General features: G+C 40.8%; 1 protein-coding gene across 1 annotated transcript in view; it reads right to left on the bottom strand.

Moving 5' to 3' along the window:
* Positions 1-1685: 1685 nt before the first annotated feature.
* Positions 1686-20950, bottom strand: part of vps13c (vacuolar protein sorting 13 homolog C) — a 71661-nt gene continuing 52396 nt past the window's right edge. Inside the window, exons 62-83 of the mRNA XM_079554944.1 lie at positions 19921-20046; positions 19368-19501; positions 19093-19219; positions 18510-18748; positions 17906-18050; positions 16413-16553; positions 16194-16275; positions 16036-16105; positions 15845-15956; positions 15521-15634; positions 14717-14847; positions 14440-14521; positions 13587-13700; positions 13437-13512; positions 11419-11582; positions 11297-11342; positions 10550-10673; positions 8181-8295; positions 2582-2673; positions 2345-2468; positions 2186-2269; positions 1686-2099 (exon numbers count right to left, since the gene is read on the bottom strand). Coding sequence (XP_079411070.1) covers positions 1998-2099; positions 2186-2269; positions 2345-2468; positions 2582-2673; positions 8181-8295; positions 10550-10673; positions 11297-11342; positions 11419-11582; positions 13437-13512; positions 13587-13700; positions 14440-14521; positions 14717-14847; positions 15521-15634; positions 15845-15956; positions 16036-16105; positions 16194-16275; positions 16413-16553; positions 17906-18050; positions 18510-18748; positions 19093-19219; positions 19368-19501; positions 19921-20046 — 2544 coding nt within the window. The 3' untranslated portion in view covers positions 1686-1997. The remainder of the gene's footprint in view (positions 2100-2185; positions 2270-2344; positions 2469-2581; positions 2674-8180; positions 8296-10549; positions 10674-11296; positions 11343-11418; positions 11583-13436; positions 13513-13586; positions 13701-14439; positions 14522-14716; positions 14848-15520; positions 15635-15844; positions 15957-16035; positions 16106-16193; positions 16276-16412; positions 16554-17905; positions 18051-18509; positions 18749-19092; positions 19220-19367; positions 19502-19920; positions 20047-20950) is intronic.

Below are 20950 nucleotides of genomic sequence, written 5' to 3'. Positions count from 1 at the left end.
AGTATTTAGCTGTCCATGTGGTCAATGTGTACAATGTTCACTTTAAAACTTCATACAGACTCCTTTGTAGATTACATCAAACTAAAAGTAAAATAAACCACCACGATTACCCTCCGTTGTTTTTTTTTTTAACAAACAAATCAGCAGCTCAATAAATGTAAAAAGTCAAGTACAATAAAAAATAAAGGTAAAGGTAAACAAAAAAGCATAAAAAAAATGAAAATAAGAAGAAAATGATGGAACATGACAGACACTGGCAGCAATATTTCGTGTACCATTAAGGCCTGAAAGAGAAAATAGTGCAAAGGACGCATCTGTTTTGACTATTGACTTTTTTTTTCCATTAGTCGCCGCACATTATTTCATGGGATTCTCAATTGAGTGAGTACATATTATAAAACAGGTATGTGCAATCGATCTACTATGTATGTACAATTTGTTGACATGATTGTAATGAATAGATTTTTACACAATTTCAATTTGTTTCCCACCGTTTTGTATGGCTTTAATGACATACTTTTGGTTGATGATACGCCACTTTTCACTTTCTCCATAAAGCGGGAGAATCCGTTCCGTTATTTTTATGATTATTACAATATCATTATTATATATTAAACACATTTTATGTATTCGGTTGCAGCAAACGGCTTTGGACGACATTATTACCTACAGTTGAAAATTGACATTTCATTTTTACATTAGGGATGCACCGATGCCTTTTTTTCAAAACTGATAAGAGTACTTTCATTTCAGTACTCGCTGATACCGAACACCGATGCGAGTACAAGGCATTTCCTTCCTGCACGCTAAGCTCATCGACTGACTTGTTCCTTGCAGTTGGGTTAGCATTTAGTTGTATTTGATTTTTATAGATACTGACGGCGTCTTTGGAATTGCTCACATACGGCCATGTTCAAAGCAGCCAGAGGGAAAAGAAAGAAGGGAAAAAACCTGAACTTTCTCTAATTTCTCACTGCTTTAACAAATGCTAAATTATGAAAATATTTTTGTTCTAAATAAAGATACAGAGACATGAAGGGGAGCAAAGTAATTCAACAGCCCACAAATACTTTAAAAATTGACAATGCTAACCAGGAATCTATGTTAGCTCCATGCTACTTATGCTAACATTAGCAACTAGTGCCGCTTTTTTGCTTCTACTGAATTTGCTGTGAATGAACATCAATATGGACCTGATTTTGGCTTGACTTGACTTGTGTGTGATAAATATGTTTATTGTCCACCAACGGCTACGTGTTGCCGTCTCTGCCTATAACACTATGTAGATTTGTGTTTTTGCTAACTTGCTAAGATAGCATTTTGGTTGTTATCCCAGCACCTAAATGTTGCTAAATGTTGTTATAGAAAATTGCACATGAACGCCGGCTCATCTCGTAAAAACTTTTTTCCCGTTCAAAGCTGTCCCTGTAGCGGCCGGTCGGGGGGTGTGTGGACGACTTTCTGGCGGGAATTTACGCGTTTACATCGTATTCTCTTGTGTTTTTTTTAATGTTTCACTTTGCTACGACACAAAAGCGCTCGAACACGACGCAACTTCCACTCAACGCCTGGCAAGGATCATCTTCACTAGATCACAGTGAGGCAGCTTTGGTCCCCAGGCATGAAAAGCTAAGAATCGCCAGACCTGTTAGCAGATAGTTAGCAACATTAGCCCGCCAAAACAAATTTCAGCTCACTGACTTGACGCAGCATACTGATGTCGGTGATAGGTATCGGTGCATCCCTACAATACATAAAACGAGCCGGTTTACTGTACGCAAACGTAGGATAAAAACCACACATTTTGCTCATGATATCTGCTAATAACTCTGATTTTTGTGCTTTTATTCAAACGTTAGTGCATTTGTTGAACACAGGCAGCCTCGGCGCGTTGACAGCAGACAAAAACCTTCTTCCACAGACAGTGCGTGACACAACATGGGATATAAAACTTCAGTACTTCGATGAATACCCCTCTGTAAAACATGAAACAGGAATCATTGGTTATTGTTGAGGTTGAGGAAGCGCTTGGACTTCTGCCGGGCCATCCTGTGCTGCTGCTGCGCCGTCTGCCCCGCGGTTATGGAGGCGGCTAACTTCTGCAGAGGAAACCAGGAGGGGAGAGGGTTAGAAGACGAGCCACACAATTGGAAAAAATCAAAAATGAAGCTTTTGCGATCAGCACCTGAGCCACTTGTGCGTTTTTGAGCGGAACGTTTCTAACCGGGTCCTGTCCGTCTTTCTTCGGGAGCTTAAATGTCATTGCCTCCTGAATTGAGGAACACAAGCCACCGTGAAAAAAAAGAAAAGAAAAGAAGCTCAAGTTTTGTAGAGGGCGCCGCACCTTGCAGTAGATCTTGAGATCCGTCCCTCTCACTTCCGGAGGTCGGTAGAAGTTCTGATAGAGACACTCCCACTCTTTGTTGAAGTGGTTCACAAAGTCCAGCTCTTTGACACACAGCACACGCCTGAAAAGAACAGCACGGCCTCGTTCATGCAAAAGCTCTCACACTGGTTCCGACCGTTTGAAATGATCATATTGACAGGGCTGTGAATGGAGGTGGCGTTTGCCGAGCGTTACCTGTTGGTGACGATGATGCTGGTCTTCCTGTGTCCGGGGTAAGGGCACAGGTCTCTGAACACCTCTCCCTCCAGCTGCTTGATCTCAGAGCGCTGAAACACACAGCTGACCTTACAACAAAGACTCAATCTATGGGCTCAGTGTTTTATGGCAGCGCCCCGACTAACGCTCACTCTAGGACCTACCATCTTGGTTTATTATATCAGTGCAGAGGGATGCTGGATGATGGTGTTTCAATTTGAGTTTATTTATCAGTAGCTACACTAATCACGCCAGTGTGTAAGTATTATTGCATTTATCCCTTCAAAAACTGACAAAAATGGCTAGTTTTGATCTCATATGGTTATGAAGCTAGAAGCAAAGGTCTGCAACATAAAATGTGTTATTATTACTAATCAAGACTTTATAAACTTCGTAACATTCATTGTGTCTACTTGTGTTATAGTATCAGTTTTTGGGTTCATTTTGTCAGACACTAGGGTCTGTAGATGGCGGCTGAAACATGTAAAGGTAAAAGATTTTTAACATCTCTAACCCTAGTGTCTGACAAAATGAACCCAAAAAGTGATACTATAATCAAGACTTTATTAAGGACGCATAAATCATGGTGCATAGAGTAAGAAAATTAAAGAAGATAAAAAAAATATATATAAAAGGTTCTGAGCTGAACAAACTTGTGACTGATCTCTGCGATGTGTGAAGTTGTGGGAGGGCTCATCTTAAGGCTCTGACTATCAGTTATCAGCGATATATTGATATATTGATATATTACAGCCGATGTAGTAAAATAGCCATATATCGGCCCGATAAATCGGCTAACCTCTCTTTTTAGTCTAAATGTGACAAAATAGGAAAAACTCTTTCCACATTTAGTCAGGGTTGACTATACACGACATCAACAAATATTATGCAAACTTCACGGATCAGGCTGATTGTTCCCCCACAAATTACTACTTTTACAACATACTTTTATGGAGCAAAAACAAATTAATCCAAACAATAACAAATAAGCAGATAAAGAAATGTTGGATAAAATGTCACTACGTGTTTTTGCCATTTAATTTGCTCTAATAATATTTAATATTATTATGTTATCAACCCTTTTAACCTCTGGGATCCTTGCCCGCCCACAGGTTGGGAAACACTATATCAAATGATGGAGGAGAGATCTTTTAGGCCCAAAGGGAAATCTAGTTTTGAGCTTGAAGCTTCACGGTCACTCAGCGTCAGACTGATTTATATTTCACTTTTGTCTGAGTCCAATTCCGGGTAAAGGTCATGTTCAGCCTTTAAACCCAGCTTTACTTTACTTTACTACTCAGATTCTCAGTAATGTCCCGACATAAAGCGAATACTCCTATTAACAGTGGTATTTTGAGTTTAGTTTTGTCTTGTGGTTTTTCTTCCTTCATTTTCTTATTCAAACTTAAATCAACATAAAAACATGGTGAACCCACCCACCCACCCAACTCTCCCTCAATTTATTCAGAATTAAAAAGCTAATAGTTATTGGAGAGCAAACATAACTTTGTTAAAGAAGTGTCATCAGAAAAACAAAGGTGGTTTGTGAGCAGAAAGGAAGAAAGTGCGGCTCAGCCGTGTTAGTTATAGTTTTATTAAAAAGCAGATTGAAACATGTTACATTTGAGGAACACATTCATCAGTTACACACAGACAACGCCTGGAACAAGTGCTCCCTTTGACATCCACTCAGAGCCATTTATACAAATATTATGTTATTTATTCATTTATTGATACGTGGCCTCGACGAGGGGGGAGGAAGTTCTGAGAACAACAATTTTTTACTCTTTAGCCGTTTTCTGGCGGACTATTAACATGTTTATCACACACAAATAAAGTTAAGCCTAATAAATGTTTTTACAGCAAATTGTTCAGTAGAAGCGAAAAACAGCACTTGTTGTGAATATTTAGCATGAAGCTAACGTCCAAGTATTTCTGGGCTGTTAAACCACTTTGCTCCTCTCCATGTCTCTGTTTCTTTATTTAGTAGAAAAATAGAATTATAATTCAGCATTTGTTTAAGTAATGGTGAAGAATGGGAGAAATGTAATTATTTTCATCTTCCCATGACCATATATGGGCAATTCAGAAAATGCAGTCTGTATGGACACATCATACTTATCGGTTTGTTTCTGAAATGGGATCAATGTTACAATAATGTGTTATGTGTTATGTGTCTCCTATAATTTAATCATATTCTTTACACAATAAAAGGCTTAAAAAATGAAAAAGCCGTTATTTGCATTTGTGTGTCACATCTTGCTTCGTTTTTGGCCACGAGTTTATGTTAAAGACGCAACAGAAGTGAACACTTGTGCAGGCGTTTGAACATCAGAGTGTAAGGGCAGTAATGGTACACAAACTGGTGCTTATAATTGTATAGAATATTTCATTTCTAAATATGTTATCCATCAAAAGCATGCATATTTGGTTCAAAATATAGATTTATTGTAATATGTCCAAGACAAACCATGTATGTACCATTAGACCCAGAAGTATTAGCAGTATTCAGCTTTGTATAAGTATAGTCTATAAAGTACACACAGAAGTAGTAAATATATTATATTAGTATTTAGGTGACTGCACTTTTTACAAATCTATTGCTACTTTTAACGACAAAATGTTCACTGTAAAAATCGACTTTGGTCAAATAAGAATGGCATTGTTAAAACAATATTAAAAAAATACTATTATAAAAATAAAAGCAGAGATGTTTTAGTGGAAAAATAAAGCGACGGTGTAATTAAACGTCTGAGGTATGAAGAGATTCAGACGTGCGTCAAGTTTAAGAGTCGCCTGAAGACGCAGGCTGTGCATAAAGGACGGAGACGGCGGAACAGGCGGCGAGAGAAGCTGCTGCTGTGGGCTCTGTATAACGGTCAATTTAGCAAGAGAATAAAACAAAACACGTACTTTCTGTGATATAAAACGTGCATAACTGTGGCTCAAAACATTCTTTTGGGCATGTCAGCTTTGATATTTTGTGTTTTAGAACTAATAATGTCCATGTACGTGAAAGAAATGAGGGCTGTCTGGTAAGGAGGGGTTTCAAATTGGCCTGTAGTGACCTCTACAGGCAGCAGGGGGAATGAGAAACACATTTGGAGCTAGAACTGCCCAGAGCAGGTCCTTTGATGGTTTATGGGCTGAGAAAATGTGGAGGACTGGGCTTTATTTACTACACCATCAAATGCGCCCAAAACAGCCTCAGGAGACAAACGAGCGGGACCGGCCCGAGCCGAGTTGAGGACAATAAAGAAAAACCAAGAAAGAAAAAACTCACTTGTTGACAGTCACTCTATCTATATCTCTGCAGCACTGGCAGCATTCTGTGTTGTTCTAGCACATGTACAGACAAAGGACAAAGCCGTTTCTGAACATTTGAGACAGAAACGGCTTTTTTGCTGTTTTTGTTTTTTGGTTACCAGTTCTTTTGGATATGGAAACGTGTAGCTTTATTTGATATTTGATCATTCCAGATCACAGGCGCACAACAGCTTTATTAGAAGGGGTCGGGGCCTCCACTTCTGAATATTTACACATTTTCAGCGTGAAGTTACACAGCGATAGACCGTTTATCAATGGACTAATTATTGCCTCATTCTTCCTGAAGCCATAAGGAAATGGCGGCTGGCTCCAATGGACTTTTTACTGAAACTTTTTTGCCTCTTTTATTTATTTATTATCCATTATTATCTTTCCACGCGCAACATCGTCCTATTTTTTACCCTTTTGATGTTTATATTTTTTTACCCTATTCTATAAAAGGAGCTAGCTCCAAAAACAAAGTCAAATTGCTAGCAGGCTTCAGTTAGCCGGTGCTGAATGCGATGGGGGCAGCCCTGTGCCCTCAGTCTGTAGTACCCTCTATGATTGCTCTCATAGGGTACATTTATGCAATTCAGTGAACCCTCCAGCAGATGGGGGCCTAGGGAGACGCCTGGGTCAGGGACGGTCTTGCAAACGATACTAGTCAAACTTAGCTTAGTACTACGTTATACTGAGATCAAAGCTAGAAAAAAAAAAGATTGTAAATGTAATGCTGACACCCCGTCTGGATTAGCTCTGTTATATAAAGAAATTAAAATGAAATAAAAGTATAAATAAATCTAACACGTCTCTGGGAAAACAAAAAGTTCACCATGTTCATACTTGGCACTATCCTAAGGAGAAAGAGCTCCACGTTATGAAGAATTAGGAAAGCAGCAGCAGCAGCAGTTTCTCTGAGGAGGAGAAGCCTGAATGTGCACCGTCTACACAACGTTTTATTTACAAAGGCAAAGGGAGAAATGATGCGTCTGATAAAAGGTGATCCGAAAAGAGTTCACTCGTCATGAGGCTGCAGAGTCGACAGATAAAGCAAACAGAGAGAGAGAGGAGGTTAGAAAAGGGTTAATGACAGCTGTGCACAGAAAATGGTGATATTCAAGTGATTTTAGCTCATTGGAATGGATAGTTAGGAATTTAGGAGCGAAATTACTTTAGACAAGAGATTACAACCGCTGGGGAGAGATTTAAGAGAGCAATGGATGAATTTAGATTTAGTTCCTTTTTATGCCGTCTGTATCTATTGCAGGTTTTCTGTCATTAAATATTTTCATGTGAAAATAAGGACCAAATTGCATACATTTTCAGGGACAAAATAAATGGATAGAGCCAGGTTTAAGTAAATGGTTTTATTTTGTTGATATATTAGGTCTGTTGAGATTTTGAATAAACTAGAGCAAAGTCAAACTTCACCTTGTTTTTTGCGCTTAAAGCTTAAAGGGGCATTATGCAACTTTTATAAAAAATAAAAGTCAATATTAGTGTGCAATGGGGCTGCACAATATAGATGCAATATCTGTATCGCAAGAAGCCACAATATATTGTAAAACATCACTAAAATCTTCACTTGACTGAGATAGACACATTTGCAAATTCAGCCAAAAAAAACAATGCATTGAACTTATGAATGTGTAAAATTTCAGTTTTCGTTGAAAATGTCCAGTTTTAGTCATGTTTTGGTTCTGATGTGGTCTGTTTTTCCCCGTCTTCTGTTGACACAATTTGCTGAAAAACGACTTACTTGTGATTTGTGTTTAATTAGAATGGATCATTGTTGAAACGGTTTAGTGAAATATCTCAATAATATCATTATTGCAATATTGCACAGCCGTATCACATATTGCAAGTTACTTCAATATCGTGCAGCCCTAGTGCGTATTTAACCTTTCATTGAGTGGCTGTATTGGTGCTTTGCTTAGCGCCTTTGATTTCCATCCAATTTTATTTCACATTTCTTAGGGTTTCCTGTGGATTTTCTGGATGGAATATATACGTATCCATGGAGACAGATCCAATCAGCAGTGAAAAGTTGTTTCTGGAAAATCTCAGGCCATAAACGCCATAAAAATAAGCATCACAAAGGGTGAGTTTGGTCTTTTTTCTACTCACTAAAAATCTCAACATTGACCACTGATAAATGTACGCCTTAACTGAAGAATCTGTGTTGTTACAAAATACTGCAATTTTTCCTCCTACCGTGTAGCCCTAGAAAATGGAATATACTGTAGTGAAGAATAGTCAAAATTCAAACCTGGAAGAGGTCAAATCCCTGGGACTCGGTGAGGTTGTAGGGTCGGATGACGCCGTCTTCTCCGATAAAACGCACGGGCCGCAGTTTGCTCACCTCCTCCGTGGACTCGGCCGCTCTGAAGTCAACAAACCACAGATTACAAACCCGAAAACACCAGGCTTTCCATCTCCGATTTCAAAGCAGTTTGTTTTTTTCCTTCCCACAAGCTCTCCGCTGTTTTCCGTTCTGAGGCTTCATGACCATGCGCACGAGCAGCAGGTTCAAGTTTGGCTTTGGCACATTCAGATCATGGACTGGAGTTGGACACAATGCTTTGAGAAGTGAAAAGTCTCACCTTTCACCTCTACAGACGGAGCATGAAACACAACATCGGTTATACACATGAGAACGCACGCGTGTCACATGACCTGATGATGACGGGTGGAGGAGGGGGTGGGGGGGGGACACACAGCTCGGACAGAAGCAAAGGACCGACATGACGCGTTTGTGCGACTTAACTCTGCACAGATCCATGCAGCATTTCCGCTCAGTCTCCTGAAATATTATGTGGTTCAAGGCAACGATCGAACGAGACAAAGGCGTTGGTTCACTTCGTCCAGGAGCATCAGCGATATTTGAGACAAGACTAAAATGTGACATGCATTTCAGAACGTGTTTGCAGATATCGAAACTTCAGGATCAAGTATGTTGTAAAGCTTCTTGAAAACTCACTGAAGACAATCAGCAGCTTCTAAAAACATAATAGAGAGAAACATCCCTTGTTTCCTTTGCAGCGCTGCCATTAGCTTTTACTGAGGAGGCAGCTCAGGCAGAATCCACTCCAACAGCTGAAATGAGAGCACCCTCATAGGAGCGCACTTTTATGCATAATAAGTAGCCATGTGCTCCTAGGGCCTCGTGTCTTTTACAGGCTCTAAACATCATGCACTAGACCTGAATGGCCTTTACAGTAGAAGCAGATAGAGCTGAAACCATCATATCTGCTGTTGTTGTTTTGTGAAGGGGCTTAAAATGCTGCAGTATTTGTTTTAATGTAAAATGCCAATTTTAGCCCATAATATCTATATTACCCAACATTGCTTTCTAATTCCAAATGCAAAGCTAAATCCCAAACTTCTTGCATGTTTATAAATAGGCGGCCAACTGGTGAAACTATTGTAATATGAAAGGTCTATAAATGTACAGTACATTATATAATATTCAGCATATAATGATATATGATATAAAAATATACTACAACAAAAAGACTGTATTTGATTGGTATGGGCCAGCATGAAGGGTCAAAATATCAGACATCCTCACTTACTTTTACTTTAGAATGCGCCTCAGAAAGCCACAACATCCAAAACTTTTCAGGAAATAGAGACCGAGTTAAACTCACCGCATATATAAACGTGTGTGCTGGACAACAGTATGCCCTGCACATTCATTGAAAAGTCTCCTTCAATAATTCTGTCTTCTTCAACAAGTGTGCTCTCCCACTCTCCCTCACTCAGCTTGCACTCCTTCCCAACACTTTGAAGCATGTTGACTGACTCGGTAATAAAGCTTTGGCGGACGTAGGAAAACCACTTTTGTGGTTAAGCTGGGCTGTGGGAGGAGCTTGTGATAAACGGGGGATCCTTGTATAAGTCACCAGGAAGATTCGAAGATTAACCAAGCATGTGCATGTGGCTCAAAACGCAACTCCAGGTATGTTGTTGCTGTAACATGGTAAAAAGCATTTTTTGTCTGCACACTATCCTCTCCTTCAAAGAATGTACACTCTGACTTCCCATGAGATTTCTCTCTTAACGCGCAACATTCCACTAAGAAAATCTGCAAGATGACAAATCCAGAGAAGGTAAGAAAAGATTTGTAAAGCTGCACATTTCCAAACACTGCATCAGGATAAAGGGGAAAGGTTTACCACAGGCCTTACAGCAGTGTGAGTACGAGAGATGATCAATGTTAAAGTCAAGTTCCCAATTCAGCTTTGGCATGTCAAACAAAATGCATCTACTTACCGTGAGTCTGCGGAGCAACAACAACATGCACAAGCACAAATGAGCCGCTGCACAAACTGCGCTCCTTCATCACTATGGGCTTTGCAAACTTTGTGGAAGCCTTATTTTGAATGGATCTATCTTAGATTTACATAAACCTGCGGACAGCGGCTGATATGAAGGAACTCAGCTCGTGCGCGTAAAAACGTTGAATACTCACACACCACAAAGACAAGTAAAAAAAAAATCCCAGGCAACATCACGAGACAGAAACAGAAGCAGAAAATTAGAAGAAGACACAACACAACACGCATTTTAACAGATAATAAAACGTGTAATTGACAGATAAGACGCGTCTGCGGTCACGGGGAGGAACAGCGTTACCTCTGGATGCCCTGAAACGTGCTGCTGGCCATGTCCACGATCCCACCAGTAGGGCGCGCCACCACTCCCACCAGACCTTTACCGATGCCCTTGAAGAAGCCGGCCGCGCCCTCCTTCTTTGCTCCTGTCGGCAAAAATAGAAATATTTGTGCTTTTTACTTTTATTCCACTACATTTGGAAGATAAATAAAGTATGTTCTACTCCACTATAGTACTCAAACTCCAAAGTAAAAAGCGAATTTGTCTCAGTGTGTTGTTCATTTGAAAAGCCTCAAAATGAACACACTCCAGAGCAGTAGGTGGCGCTGTGGAGGTATACTGTCAAATGCCACTGAATCACAACAAGGAAGAAGATTTGTCCCCGTCGTGTTGCCATACAGAGCAACTATTTGAGGAACCTCCCAAGAACTTTGATAATAGAGCTTTTAAAATAGTAAACGATCTTTTGAGTGGCGAAAAGGCCTCTGTGTGGCATGCATAACAGGAAAAAGTCCCATAAACTAAATCCCATCCATAGATTTACAGACGTTTTATCCAGGCTATTTTAAAACTATATTAAAGTTATAGCATGTTTAAAATCAATTGTATGCAAGATGTGTTCCTTTGGCTCTTTCACACAGGCAAAGAACACTTGGATTAGGCACCGAGCACCCTATACTGGGAAAAAGCATTATTCCCACAGCAAAGGCAATTTAAATGTTGAAATGAAAACAACACAGCGATGGTTATCTGCCCACCAGTGCCTACCTTCCATGGGTTTGGTGACGATGCCTGTAAATCCACCCACAACACCCTGTGAATGAAACAAAAATCTAAATGAGCTTTTGTGATGTTTTGTGTTGACAGTCTGGAGCGTGAGCGATCAGGACCTTGAGCAGCCCTTTCCCTCCTTTGGCCAAGCTGTCGCTGAAGTCTTTGGGCGGACGGTTCATCTCCTCTCTGCGTTTCTGCTGATACTCCTTGTCCATCGTGATCGCGGCCAGACCCTTCCCCACGGAGCCAGTGATTTTAGACACCACACCTGCAGCGCCACCTTCAGGCAGGAAAGAGGAAGAGAGATATGCAAAAAACATTACATATAAAGATGGCCAACGCAATCCCACAATCCGTTACAAACGTTCAAATTACAGTACAGGTCTCAATGCTCTATTTTTGGAGGAAATCAAATGTTTTTAAGCAAGCTCGTTCATATACTAAATAAATGTGACTTGTATGTGATCTACGGTCTGACTTGTTCACAAAGCAAAGCGTCTGTGCACAATTCTGCAGAATCAACAGGCAAATGAGGAGTGAAGTAATACAGTTTGCTTTGAATAATAAAGAATATTTGAGAGACTGCAATTGTGGGAAGGGCTACTCGGTCTAGGTATGAAAACCTTCGATATTTCATGAAAGACTAAGCTTAATCATTGTACTGATAAGAGATTTGTGGTTGATTCAGAGCCCGTTTCAGCCAGACAAACACATCAGATTAAGAGAACAGCTGACAGCTATTTGAAGCTGCTGGTGCCTCTGGAGTCTCCCAGACATCAAGGTGTAGGACCCTCCAGAGGCTGCAGTTGTGCATAAACCTTCTATCCGGCCTCCCCTAAACTGTTAATTGAAGCTCATGAAGACTCATTGTCAAACTGTCTTGTTCACTGATGAGTGCCGTGTAACCCTGGATGGTCAACTCAATGGAGTAGTGGATAGTTGGTGAATGGCCACAATGTCCCAACAAGTCTGTGACTTCAGTATGGAGGTGGCAGAGTCATGTTTTGGGCCAGAATCATGGGGAGAGAGCTGGTCGGTCCCTTTAGGATCCCTGAAGGAGTGAAAATGACCTCTGAAAAATATGTGGAGTTTCTGACTGACCACTTTCTTCTATGGTACAAAAAGAAGAACTGTGCTTTCCCCAACAAAATCATCTTCATTCAGGACAACACACCATGTCCTGCTGTAAGGAATACCTCTGCATCACTGGCTGCTATGGGCAAAAAAGGAGAGAAACTCATGATGTGGACCCCCTCCTCCCCCTTGATTGAAATAGCTTTTGATTTCAGTAAATATGACCTCCTAATGCTACAAATTCAACAAATGACCATTTTCAGTTAATTACAAGCTTTAAAATGTATTGAAACGATGAGTTGCATAATAATTTGGAACAGTAGATTTTGAGTTTTTTTACTATATTTATTTTTGAAAAATATACTGTAATATCACTGGGAGATTTTTTCAACCACATTTAAATGATCCTCTACCAGTTAAAGACTTGAAAATTATGCTGACTCTCATTTGAGTTGACAATTTAGAAAATCTTAGAAAAATGTCATTTGCATAATAATTTCGAACGTGGTGTATGAAACTAACTAATTTTCACCCCCACTTACCACTTACAAGAAAATGGGAGCACATCACTCCCATTCTGTCCTCTTTACATTGGCTACCAGTTCCCTTTCGAATTAAGTTTAAAATTCTGCTGATTGTTTTTAAATGCCTAAATTCGCTGGGACCTAAGTATCTGTCAGAACTGCTGCAGCTCTACTGTCCTTCCAGAGCTCTGAGGTCTGCAGACCAGCTCCTTTTGTCTGTTCCTAAATCCAAGCGTGTGTCCAGAGGTGACCGAGCCTTCTCAGTGGCGGCCCCTAAACTTTGGAACAGCCTTCCTCTACATGTGCGCTCGGCTCAGTCTGTAGAAGAGTTTAAAACCAAATTAAAAACTCATCTTTTTGCTTTGGCCTTCGGTTCCATGTAGACCAGACACAGTTTGTGCCTTTATATATTACCTGTGTTTAACTTTTATTGTGTTTATTGTACATATTGTTACTGTTCTTGTACAGCACTTTGGTCGACTATGGTTGTTTTTAAATGTGCTTTATAAATAAAATTGACATTGACATTGACTTACCAAAAGTGTGTCCCAGAAGGCTGCGCACACCGATGACAAAACCTTCAGCGAACTCCTCCGGGCCCTGAACAGCTCCCTGCGGCACACCACATCAGCTAACAGTTGGATTGGACCAGAAACCATTACAACGTGTGAGGGGTCGAGCCTTACCTGGAAGGGCTCGTAGAAGAAGGCCTCCACTCCCTCGGACAGACCGCGGATCAGGCCAAATGGGTTTCCCAAAACATCCAGCCCCAGGACCAGCACATACATCTGCTTCAGGAACTGCAGCAAAGAGAGAGAGTGAAGGTTTTAATGTTATGCCAATATGACACTATGGAATAACAGATTAAATATAAAGAAGGATTAACAAGCAAACACTGTTTAATACAAGGTTTATACAAATAGCAGTACTTTATAATACAATTTTCCTATTTTCTTAAGATTTGCATGTATTCTGAACATAAACAGGTGAATGAGGGGACATTTCAATAAAATATCATGTACAGTTTCAGCCAGTTGATTTTGTTTTGTCATTGTTTTCAAAAACATTTAAGGCCAGTTTGAATCCAATAATAATCATTTTCATTTAATGACTTTCCGTGCTTTATACTCCAATAGAGCTCCAAATTGAGCACAATATTTAAAATAGTTGTTTTGACGAGTTAAAATTTACTCGGCCACTTGATCGAGATTATTTCACTTGTGCTGAAATGTTTCTGACACATTTCAATACATTTTGATTTTATTTCAGGTTGATTTATCTTCCAATGGGGTAAGAAAATTGCACATGTCCCATTGGCAGTTTTGCTTTCTTATTTCAAGCGACATTGCCTTAGAAATAGTCTGAAATGTCATCAAACAAAGTGAACTTGGTCTAAATGAGTAAAAAACGCTCAAAACAAGATGAAAATTGAACAAATTTAATCTCATGTTTGATGGCCCGAGAACAGAGCTGAGGAACAACCGTTAGCTGCCGTTTCAGCCTTAGTCATCATTATCCCAAGCACAATATGGAACTGACCTGATCAGTGTAATGTCCGATCACCTCCGACATGAGTTTGTCTTTGCTGTAAAACTGATACTTGACCTCAAAATACGCCAATCTGAGAAAAAAAACATTGAAGAAATTATACAAAATATTAAAATGCTCGTACATTTTTGCATTTCCAAAAACAAAACCACAGCTCATAGCAAATATATGCCACTGAAACAAAATAAAATTCCATAGCTTTACTGCCGCTTTGCAGCACTTCACCATTTAATATAAATGACTGCAGTGTTTCCTGCTTATGTCTTACTTAAAGACAATGTCGTCCACGTCGGTGAGAGTGGCTCCGATGCTCTTGAGTAACAGGTTTAGGGACTGAACGGCGGCCACCTCCTGAGACGGGTCGTCTCCACTGGAGCCCAGAGACAGACTGAGGTGCAGCTGTGGAGCACAGGGGTTCAATGAAAGGAAGAGCAAAAATATTGCAATAGTTGTCGACAAAAACCTGCATTTAGGTATTTTTTCAAAACCGTTCCACATTAAAAAAGAAGTAATGATGATATTGACGCCCCAGAACTTTACATTTAATAATTGCTTACTAACTATTAAAATTATTAAACTCAAAACTAAGCCATGGAGTTTTCAAAAACGTTTCACTTTTATCCTCCTGCTTCGAGCTCTGCTGTGCTTGACAGCCGTCTCCATGGAGATAGAAAGGGGAAAGAGGGTGGAGATAAGCGTGGTGCCGTCTCCTGGGCTCAAGAGAAGAGCAGAAGAAGATCAGACCAGGGAAAAATAAACTTTTAGCAGAAGAGAACTCCATCGCGCACTACGAAAACACCTGCCTTTGTGAAGCAGCAGAGACCGTCAGAAAGTCGCGGGGTTCTCCACAATTTACGATTTTGCCATTTTCTACATCGTCTGTTTTCAAAAGAATGAATTAATCAAATTAATTCTGACTAGGGCTGGACGATAAATCAAACCAAATTCACCCTTTTTAAAGACATGCAAGCTCTTATTTTTGGTACAGTCCCTTTAAAACAGCTTGATGGATGTGTCAGTTTCGCCTTGAAAAGACTGTACTACTACTGAAAGAACGGTGCTGTGGTTGTACCTTGATGGGGGAGATGTGGAAATGCTCAAAGAAGCTGAGTCCAGTGATGTCGGTGAGAGAGGCCTCCATGAGCTCGGGCTGCAGCATCTTCAGGTCCCCCTCGATCAGCTTGGACTGGAACACACACAGAACAGTCAGTGCTATGATGGAATGCGTTGTCTTTTACCCTAAGCAGGTTATCAGGAGGGATATTTTAAGATGAAGTACTTTTCAAACCAAACTTTACTGTGATTTTTAACTTTGCGTTAAAAGGTCTTCAATAATATCGTTAATAGCAATATTTTTGTGGCTCAATATATTGAATATACAAAAGCAATAGCTCACTTTCTGTTTGTCGGCATGAGGATCTGCAGCTGGAGTGAACAGACCCAAGATGGCGTAGAGGAATCCCTGGTCCACTTTAACGGCCATCTCCTGAACTAGAGCCATGAAGTACCTACGAGATTGAACCAGAGTATTAGGATAAAAGAATAAACAATAATAAAGATGGTCATTTAATAGAGTTTGTCACTGACTTGAACTGCATGACGTTGCTGTGCTGGTTGAACCTGGTTATTATTGACACGTCGATAAAAGGCTTTGGTTCTGAGCAACAACAGAAGTCACAGGAAAAAGGTTAGACAAGTTGGATTCAAAGTAATAACATTTCTAAAAGCATTGGAGCATGTTTCACCTGAGTCCAGGGCAATGGACTTGGGAGGAGGAACTGGATGGAAGACGATGGGGAAGATGGCTCCAGGCAGCTGGTTGTCCACCTAACAAATATGAAATATATATTCAAGAACAAGAAGAACCTACCACACAAATATTTACCACAGTGTCTTTCTCTGCATTGACCGTCTTTCAAATCATGCATGTCACAATAATGTAAAGAAGAAAAGAGGATGCTTACCTGTAGCCAGTGCAGTTGGGCCCTGAGGCTGCGCTGGTGCTGGGACTTCTTAAACTCGACCTGGATGCCCGACAGGAAGTTCCTCCTGATCGGACAACTCGCAGGCTGACGCATCATCATGTTTGTTTCACTGAAGTTCACCTGGACAAAATATCATCAGAATAAACGTCATGTATGTGCTTGGCATTTGGGAGAGAGAATGGGCCTGATCTTCCGCCTGGCGCAACAACAGAGCCAGCGCCAACGAGAGTGACATCTTACGTGAAAACAAACAGCGCTTCCGTGGCGCTCCTCTTAGTTTTAAGTAAGTGCTTTATTGTCATTGTACAAGCAAACCACAAAACAGTGTTCAGCTGTCAGTCCTGAGCATGACAGGAAAATTGTAGCACTTGGAAGAAACCTCCTGGGTTTGTCCCTGCTTCAGAGGGTGGTGTCCTGCACTGATCTTAGACTTTTGGATGAAAATACTTTTAGCTGAGAAACATTGTGATGTTATCTACAAGTTTGTTAAAGGGACTAGATGGAAGCTGACATTTTTATACTCACTACTGCCACCCCAGGTCTTACACGTAACTGCAGTTTCTATATTATGTGACAGAGCAGGATTTTAGCGGCAGTTGTGGTGAATAGGTCTGGTCTCATTCTACTCATAAGGACAATTCTGGAGCATGAAACAGATGTGTTTAATGTGTTTACACTCGTTTATCAAGAAAAATGAAGACTGTATTGATTGTATTGATTGAGAAAAGAGGACCATTCACTTTTTCACTCAGAGAAAGTACTTTTAAGAAAGGCTCTTGGTATTGGTTAATCGAAAGATACTCAAACCCCTAGTAATGGTATCGGAAGTAGAAAACCGGGATCGGTGCATCTCTAGTAGGCCTACCAACTAAACAAGATTTTGTTTTAATAAATCAGCCCTATGCCTTTAATAAAGCACCCCCTGCGGTCACAGTTCAATACTGACACAGTTTACAGTTTAGAAGATTCATACACAGGATTATAGACGAGGCATTTGGAAAAATCTGCCAAAAATATCGACAGTGCATATTGAAAGCATTGGGCAATAAAAATCCCTCAAAATCGGCATCGACTTTAGAAAAACCCATATCGGTCGACCTCTCTAAAGAAAACTGTCCTGGGAAAAGATAAAGTCGAGCTCAGACCATGGAGCTATAGGCTCAGACTGGAGCATGTGGGGGAGAGAGCGTGAAAGGGGCGGAGCCTGCCGCGTGTAAGGCCATGTGACCTGATGGCGCTGCCCCGTTTTCACATATACCAGCTCTGGTTGCAAACGGCATGAATAACTACTTTTCCACAATTTCGCCTCGTAAACAGAAACAAACGCCTCGTCATCCTTTAGTCACAAAAGAGCTGTTTTTGGCTCGTCAATGTTATTCGTCATTAAAAAAAGTCAACACTGGTCTGTTCAGAAATATTTGGCACCGTGAAAGAGCTCATGTAGACTGGATGAAGTTCAGAGCGCTTATTACCTCGATGTTGCTTTCCAGTTGGACCCAGCCCGTCCCTGTCTTCCCGCTCAGCTGATTCTGGTAGGCTTTCTCCAGGAGGTTAATGTTCTTGTGACTGAAAGGTCTCCAGCGGTTCTTTGGCTTCATCTCCCACACCACTCCAGAGCTGAAGACAGAGATCACATGTACAGGAAGATGGTAATAAACAACCGTGTGATATCATCTCATCAACTTCATGAAGCCCCGTAGAGAGTGTCGGGATCTATTTGACTTCAAGGCAAACTGCGGAATATTCTAGGTCATTTAGCTACATTAGAAGAGCAGCTGGACTGATGTAAAAGTGACACTTTCCATCCAAGGGTAACGGTGGGTCCTGAAGCTATACCATTTGAGAACCACTGGTCTAAAGGTAAAACAATAACATCTCCATGGACACAAGCCGGTGATGTTTCGGTCCCAGCAGAGTTACAAATCAGGCCCAACAGAGGAAGAAAATCAATACATCTACTTTATTTTAGTTCTTGAGTGAAATGCAGCTAAATGTAGGTGTTAATGAAGGGAATGAAGGGAATGGAGCAGAGTCACACCAGAAAAGGAAAATCTGACCAAAACGCTCTCTCGTTACCTGCGAATCCCGACGTAGGCGATCTCGTGGCGGCGGGAGTTGTTGACCAGAGACAGGCCCAGGTTTTGGAGGGATATTTTGACTTCCTGCTCGAACTGTTCGAGCTCCTCGGCCTGGCGCGCTTTGGTGACCACGGCCACATCCTCCGTGAAGAGCAGGACGCGCTGCCGGCCATCCAGGAAACTCACCCAGTGGATCTGACACAAGCCGCCGTCGTTGGTGAACTGGCCGACGTCGTCCTGTGGAATCAGAAAAGACAAAGTTCACATTTATGTAATTTGTGACTTTAGGCTGCAGAGCTGTACAGTAGGGCTGCACAATAGATAGCAATCATGTTGTTCTTGCAATATCCAGAGCGCAAGAAGCCACAATGTCACAGAAAACTGAGGCCTTCCATGGATTTCTGACCAAGATTTACACATCAAAAACACAAGGGAACTAAAACCAGTACAAACATTCAGTTCTAGTCAAAATTTTCCTGATTTTGATTTTTCTTTTTCCATGTTTTGGTCTTGACTCACGTCTCATTTTGACTTTCTGTTAATTTTCAGTCAGCGTTTGGTCTGACCGTATGAAATCTGACCTTGAGCAGATCCAGTTCTCCGCTGTGGTCTTTGCAACTCCAGTGCAGAGTTCTGGTGTTGGCTGGTTCGTCCCACACAAACCTCTGCGCCTCTCCGGGTCTCAGCTGGTGCTCCACCGCACTACCGCTGCAGAGGGGAAAGACAGGGAATCATTGTGTTTTTACAGTAACCGACATGAGAAAATGGAAGAAAAGACAGTGATCGAAAGAGTTACAAAGTATTATTGAAAATACTTGAAGATGTAAGTTCTGTGGAAGGACGTGGATAGTGGTACCTCTGCCTGTAGCTGATGTCGACCCACGGCGTGTGGTTGATGATCAGAGCCGGAGCAGCTCCTTCGTAATAATCGCTGAAGCTGATCACCGTGGAGTGGTCGGCGACGGTGATCTCGACTATGATCCCTCCGCACTGAACACAGGGAAAAAGAAACAATGTATTCCATAACGTGGAGATGTTTAAAGGCCAGTATCTTTCTCTGAGCTGCTTCTGCGGCGCTAATGCTTCGTTCATGTGAGCTCAGGATGTGATGTAATTGTTCCCAGTTTGTTTGCATTCACGTACTTGTCAATCACTCAGCTGATTTCCACCGTCAGAAGTCGGGAAGCTCGTTTTGACCCGAGTTCCCCAGTTTGAGCGAGCGTTCATTTGTACAGTATTATGCAACTGGGGAAAACATTTACCCCAGATCCCAAGCATGAGCATGAACACTGCATAAGACAAGCTACTGGGGAAGATCCAATGACTACTGAAAGATGCGCTAGCGCCTCGACTTGTTAGGAGCCAGGATGTTGTTGAAGAACATCTTGCTGGAGGAAAAGTACACTTACCACGTCCAGTTTGAGCAGGATGCCGCGGTCCTGTCTGTTGAAGAAAAAGGGGCGAGAGGCCAAGTCTGAGCCGACCACTCGAACACACAGCTGTCCCGAAGGCTTGTCCGGCCAAAGAGGAACACACTACAGAACAATAGCAACAAAAGCATCTTCAGTTGTCAGCCTACGAGCAAATCGATGGCACCATGATGAACACACAGTTTTAAAAAAAAATCGAAACTCCTCCCCAGCAGAAGACATGAACAAAGAGCTTTTCAACCTCAACCTTTATTACTTCACATTCGTTTTTGTGTAAATGTCTGAAGTAAACATATGGCATCAGGGTGTCTACAGGTGACAGCAAGTCAAATTTATTACTTTAATGCCTAAATACTATATTTTTAATGCCACAAATGCAAAGAAATGTTGGCATAATCAATTTAGTAAGATTTGTAAACATCCAATCAAACAGGAGAATGAGGGGGAATTTTCAAAACTAAACTGGAAACTGTTGAGCAAAAGATTGTGTCAAATTTCCCAACTGTCATCAGCAGAATTGTTTTTGTGTTTTTAATAAATGTATGCAGTGAATAATATAGTATATAGTAGTAATGTAAGCAATGTCATGGAGTGGGTTTTGTCTCTAAGGAAAAAAAATAATAATTCCAAGAAATGTAGATCTAATGGCAATTTGAATCTGATTTCATGTTTTAAAAGACTTGTAAGGCCTTAATTTTGGCATAATTAATTTAATGACATAATGTGGAAATGTATGGGATTCAGAATTAGTACAACATCAAAAAAAATAATAATAAGGTTTGATTTTATTTAACGGTGTCAAGTCATTAAAAGCGAAACAAAGTAGTTTAAATTCCAAAAGACTTTGGAGATGTCACTTCCTGATGTTCGGGCTCAAATGGATCATACCATTATTTTTTATAGGGGCAAAGGGATACAACTAAACTATGTCATTTGAATATTTCATTATGTTAGTTTTGCAAACAAAATAAGAATGATAAGGTCTTCCAGTTATTATCAAAACCTCTCA

The sequence above is a fragment of the Gobius niger genome, assembly GCF_951799975.1.
Source record: "Gobius niger genome assembly, chromosome: 4".
NCBI lineage: Eukaryota > Metazoa > Chordata > Actinopteri > Gobiiformes > Gobiidae > Gobius > Gobius niger.
Note: the sequence above shows the minus strand (reverse complement) of the source record. Positions and strands in the feature narration are given on the sequence as shown.